Source organism: Dermochelys coriacea, chromosome 3 (genome assembly GCF_009764565.3).
Source record: "Dermochelys coriacea isolate rDerCor1 chromosome 3, rDerCor1.pri.v4, whole genome shotgun sequence".
In the NCBI taxonomy this organism is placed as follows: Eukaryota; Metazoa; Chordata; order Testudines; family Dermochelyidae; genus Dermochelys; species Dermochelys coriacea.
In genome coordinates this window covers 23828992-23835226 of record NC_050070.1, presented here as the reverse complement: position 1 = coordinate 23835226, position 6235 = coordinate 23828992, and the positions used below count along the sequence as shown (strand labels likewise).

Here is a 6235-nt window from a genome sequence, read left to right as displayed (position 1 = left end):
TCTCTACTCTGCCTTTATCATATATGGAATGAGTCTAAGGGACAGTGTCACAAGAGAATGAAGCTCACTCCAACAATACGGTGAGGTTTGGGAGGTGCTTCTTACTAGTGTAGAGTTCCTCTATTTAGTTCTTTCTCATTTCTATTAGAGCTACACGAGCTGCTCCTGCAATGTTCAGATCACAGCAGTTGGCAACAAACCAACCACCAGTAGTGTGAAAGGAAGTTTGTGATCATTCAAAACAAAGGATGCTGGGGAGTCCTATGTGACCAGAATGATCAGCTGATTCCAATCTAAACCCAGCAGGAGCCTGATTATCACAATCTCTGTCTCTAAAGAATTCTGAAATTCTATGGCCTACATTAACCAGATCAGCTTAGAGATGATCACAGTGGTCCCTTCTGGCCTTTAAAATCTATGACTATCATTATAATTATGGGACAAAGTGAAGGAAACGATATAGTATCACACACAAAACAGGTTTTGTGACTGTTTGGTAGCATGTGGCTATATTAGCAGTCAGTATTGTCATTTCTTAATTTTGTTTTATCTTTTGGGTAAAAGATGATTCTCTCGCTACTAAGAACCGTAGGATCAGTAGCAAAAACCCCACAACTGGCAAGTAGGATTAGGGCAAGGAAACCCAAGACCCTTGGACTAAGAAAGGAGACATAATGGCTACAATTTTCTAAAGTGACTACCAGTTAACTGGAACTTTAACGCTTTTTTAATTCCATATCCTCATGGCCAAAACAACATGATAATTCCCCTGTAGTTGGATAAAAAGTTACTTTATGGTAATGGAAACAATAAAACCAAGAGGAATTTTACAATCTCCCCCTTAGATAACAAGAGCAGACTAAAAACCCTGGTAACACATCTAAGGGGAAATTCAGTGTAATTTTCTTCAGTGAGGTTTACAATGTAGTGTTTTTTGGGGGTTTTTTGTTTGTTTTTTTCTTTGAGAGATTTAATGGTGAAACAAAAGCCAGCCACAGTTTACAGTCGATGACCCAGGTGACCACCCTTTCTGCGAGTGCTGTCAGAGGGGATGGGGGTGATATAATCAATGTGCCCAATCTTCATTCCAGAACGAGTGAGAGCTCTGAGGGCTGACTGTGCACAAGGTCCAGGAATCTTGGTCCTATTTCCACATGTAGCTCGCAGCTTGATGTGAAGGGCAGTGATGCCCAGCTCCTTGCACCACTGGGCGACATCCTGGGCTGCCAACATAGCAGCATAGGGCAAAGGCTCATCTCTGTTGGCCTTCACCTTCATACCACCAGTTACTCGGCAGATGGGTTCCTTGTCACAGAGATCAATTACATGGACAAAAGTGTCATTGAAGGAAGCGAAGATATGGCAGTCACCAAACACGTTTTCCCCTTCAGCAGCCTGCGGTCCCAAGCTGATGACCTGCTCTTCCTTCTTCTCCTTACCCTTACGTGGTGCCATTTTTGTGCGTCTTCTCATTTTAGGAGGTTCGACTAACTACCTCATGAGCCTCTCATTCTCTTTCCTACCAAGGAAGATGTTTCCAGGCAGCTTGCTCGTGTACTAAGCTTATTCAAACATTTCCCATGTAAAAAAAATGAAGCCAAAAAATATGCAATTCAGCTGTAAGTGCTGCCTACAAAAGCAGACACATTAGCTAGAAAGGTAATTAACTAGGACTCAGCCTTCTGGTCTGCACTGCCTCCGTAGCCAGATATGAGTCCTTAGGGGATACTAATGAGTTACTAAATCATTTAGGACTTGATAGTGGTATTCAGGCACAATCCTGCTTTGTGGGTGGGATGGAACCCACATTCCCCAGAAAAGACTCTGTCTCAGAGCTGCAGAATGACTTCTGGGGCTCCCCAGTGCACAGGGGAAGCATGTGGGATGGCTGCAATCTTGGCTGACACACCAGCGATTGAACTGGGAACCTCCAGAACTGAAAGTATGAGCTGAAGCTCCCTAGGCGGGGCTGTAAAAGACTTACCCACATATACTCATTCATTAGCCCATTCATTTATAAGCCGACCCCCCAAGATGGTTAGGTAAAAATAGCAAAAACTATACAACCCTTTCATAAGCCGACCCTATATTTCAGGGGTTGGCAAACTTTGGCTCCTGGCCCTTTAAGGTAAGCTGCTAGCAGGCCTGGACGTTAAAACAAGTAACTTAGAACAAAACAAAACTTTAAAAAGTCTTAAAATCCTTCAAAGTCTGAATCAGTCTCTGATTCACCAAACAGTTCATTAAACTCGGCTTCAGTCACAGCTGCACCTGCATTGTCATTGTAGATGTCGGTAGTGTCGTCTTCAGACTCAGATTCCTTCTCATCATCGCCTCTGTTGTGTCATCATCAAATATGGCATCATCTTCTGACCCGTCGAGTGCATTGCTGATACAACATTTCCTAAATGATTTTTTTATCATTTCTGAGGGAATGGACACCCATGCGTCCTTGATCCACTGGGCGACCAGATTGATTTCAGGCTTCATAAGATTCCTGACTTTTGTCAACTTCGCCATGCCTGAGCACATCCATTCAGACCACATTTTGTGTAGCCTGTCTTTAAAGGGTTTATTCAGGCAGACATCAAGCACTTGTAGAACTGAAGGTAAGCCTCCAGGTATTACAGCCAAAGTAGTTTTCATATTTTTGGCAACATTTTTCACCTCATCTGTCTTGTGTGCCCTGAACATGTCCCAAATGAGCATAGCAGGTTTCTTGAAAAGTGCTCCTGGTCTCTTATTCCACATTTTTTCCAGCCATTCAATAGTCCCACTTTCATCCATCCATCCCTTTTCATGTGCACGTATGATGACACCAGCAGGAAATTTCATGTTTTTAGGCAAGGTTTTTCTTTTAAAAATAACAACAGGAGGGAGCTTTGATCCATTTGCCAAACACAATACAGTCACCATAAAATGGATTTTTTCATGGTCAGTGGTTTTAATTAAAACTGTTTTTTCACCAACACCGGTTATCGTTCTGTTGCTCGGGAGATCGAATGCCATCGGAGTTTCATCTATATTTCCTATTTGTGACAGTTCAAATGCATATTCCTTTTGATATTTTATAATAAACCTTTGGAAAGATTCGATTTTTTCTTCCACATCTCTCGGCAGCTTTTGCGCTATCTTTGTTCGCTGACAAAGACAGAGACCATGATGGTTCATGAAGCGTGTTCACCAACCCGCTGATGCAACAAACATTGACGGCTTTACTGACTTGTATTTGGCGTCTTTCGACATTTGCAGAGCATGCAGACGAATTCCAGTTCTAGTGGCAATTTACCCATTTTGTGGACATTCAACAGCCCAATTATTGAGATCTTTCTCCAGCTCAGGAAATGAAGTGCACCTTGTTGGACATTTTTCTTGCTTCTTGGCATGTCTTTTAGTGTTGTTTTATTTTTTCGCCTTTCTCTGACTTGCTTCTCATTGATACAGAATTCACAAGCAGAAGTGCAATTATTATTTGCTTCTGCATATTCAACAACTTCAAGTTTGAACGCTGCGTGATAAGCAGACCTTTTTCTTTTGATTTCATCGTTGTTCATTTTAAATGCTAGTATGAAAATAGATTATTATTATTATTGTAGTTACAGATTTTGTAGGACTTTGTATAGGAATGTCACCTGCTTTATCACTGTCAAATTATTATTGTTCTTTGTTTATTTCAAAGCAGCCCTGTAGATTGGCATGTCTGTGGGGATAACAGGCTATTTTAATTTTATTAGAGATTCCATTGATTCTGCACATTATATTTTCATATTGGCTTGAGACTTATGAGGTCCATTGGTAGAAATGCATGAAGAGATCAAATTACATAGTAGCGGACAGACACCAGTGCTATAGTACCATCGTTCATTGTATTTTTCTGATTGGCTTGTAAGGCATAGCATTTTGTGAAATGCATGGGTCAAATGTCTTGCAGATCTGTAGCACTGCTCTTTTAGTATTCCTTTCAAGCCAATCTAATCCACTAAAAAAAGCCTTTGCAACTTTAAAAGGCTGCAGTATTGATATCAATAAATGGGTCGGCAAACTTTGGCTCCCGGCCCATCAGGGTAAGCTGCTGGCGGGTCGGGACATTTTGTTTACTTGGAGCATCTGCAGGCATGGAGCCCCGTGGCCACAGGAAGCTGAGGGGCTCCATGCCTGCAGATGCTCCAGGTAAACAAAATGACAATGTATTAGATATTCAATTCAATGATTCCATAGTTTAAAATAATCAAATTTTGCTGTAGACCCGTTTATAAACCGACCCCCGCTCTTTGATGCGTCATTTTTTTTACCAAAAATATTCAGCTTATGAACGAGTATAAACAATATATTTTCTGTGGATCACGCAGAGCAGGGGAACCTGCAACAAACAGGTTACACTACCCCATGGTTACACACACTTAAGGTTATACCACTGCATGAAGTGCAGTTTACTGTATAGCCAGCACATAAGGGGCACAAATCCATGACTTCACCTCCTTTTTATCGTTCCTGACTCCCTTTGAGGTGTGGGCACCCTTGGCATCCTAGAGTGACTAGTGAAGGAGTCTGCAGTCCACTGAGGAGGGACTGCAATTCTGGTCAGCCCTTATGTGGGCCTCACAAGGTAGGGGAATGTCATCAACCAATCCCAGTTTGGTAACTTCAGCAGTTTTAGGACATATGCAGCTTGTCTTTTTTATCCACTGACGCTGGCTGCTGAACGATGGAGACAGCTCCCTCAGGAGGCCATTGGATCAATGTATAGATGTTCTGTCCCTAGAACAAATTGAACCTGATGGAATTACATCAGGGATTAATTTGGCCTCAAGTTTAGTTTGCAGCAGAGAATTTTGCTGGGTGGGACAGTGTTTTGCACAGTTTGGAACCAAATGAGAAGAAAGATAGAGTGTTATGATTACATAGAAGAGTTATGTGTTGACAAAATATAAGGACTGCCTACTGTCCAGGGATGATTGTGTGTAATGCATGATATTTATGTGCTATCTTCTTATTTACCATTCAGTTATGTCATTCAATTATTGCCGTCTATATACAGCCAATTTCTCACTGCCTAATGTAGTTATAGATGGCTATCTGACAATCAGAATAAACAGAAGTGAAGACTTGCCTGCTCTTAAAATGTATGGTAAGGTATGGTAATCTGTGTAATTTGGTTTTATACCTCGAATCTAAATACCATTCTTCTCTCTCGCTTTTTTTAGGGGGAGTGTGAGGGAGCAGAAACTGCTGTCCAGTACAGCGGGAGTTAAAGAAAATCTTTGGGTACAGCTAGTCTCGCCCTGCTATATCTTCAGCCAATGCCACGCTTGGGGGTAGGGGTGGGGGATAAAAGAAGGGAGCCTAGCTCAGTTTGGGGCTGACTGGTGAGGAGGCAGGGGCTCTCTGTCTGCCTGCCTGAAATGGATGCATCAGTGACCTGCCAGCCAGCACAGCCACTTAAGGCAAGTAAAGCTTCTCCCAACAAGAGCAGCCTGCAAATAAACCCCAACTGCAGTGCAACAGGACTAGCAGGGCCATGGCCCATATTAAAAAAACTTATAGGAATTAGTCTTGACTGGGAAACTGGTCTTGACTGCTATCCTGCCCCCCCTTCCTCCACTGTGAGGGAGACTCATACCCCCTGTTTAGGAGTTAAACTACACAAGGTCCTGGGCTGGGACCCAATAGAGAGGTACGGCTCAAGTCCCTCTATCATCCCCTCTGGCCTTACAGACTGCAAGACCAGCAATCTAGCCACTAGGCCACTCAGCCACAGAAGACCTAGCACAGGGAGCAATGACACATTATTTCCCCTAGCTGAATATAAATTCCAGACTAATATGCACATTCATTGTTCTGACCCTCAGATCGCATACACAGAATCCTCTTGTTTTGTTTTGTTTTTAGTGGAAGTTGAGCTTCTTTTCTTCTTCCTCTCCAGAGTCACAAGCTAAAACATTATGGAAGTCCCTCTTTTCATTCATGAAAATTTGTCTTCTATGATCACTGCCAGAGACCAGCTAAGAATGTGTCACCCCATCTCCCCTTCCCCACCTCAGCCTGCCTGTTTGTGCCAGCCATGTTTAGTCTTGTCTTGTCTTTCAGGTTGCAAAGTATTTGAAGCAGGGACTATTATTTATCATTTGCTTGTACAGAGGCTAGCACAATGAGGCCCAACCTTTTGGTGACCTTCAGATGCTACCACAATATAAATATTTAATAATAACAACAACAATAATAATAAATTAATAAT

At 42.3% G+C, this 6235-nt stretch overlaps 1 protein-coding gene across 1 annotated transcript; it reads right to left on the bottom strand.

Moving 5' to 3' along the window:
• Positions 1 to 984: 984 nt before the first annotated feature.
• On the bottom strand, positions 985 to 1475 carry LOC119853459 (40S ribosomal protein S14-like). Its single transcript, XM_038396554.2, has one exon. It carries the CDS (start codon positions 1471 to 1473, stop codon positions 1000 to 1002), a length of 474 nt encoding a protein of 157 aa, XP_038252482.2. The 5' UTR covers positions 1474 to 1475; the 3' UTR covers positions 985 to 999.
• Positions 1476 to 6235: the final 4760 nt, after the last annotated feature.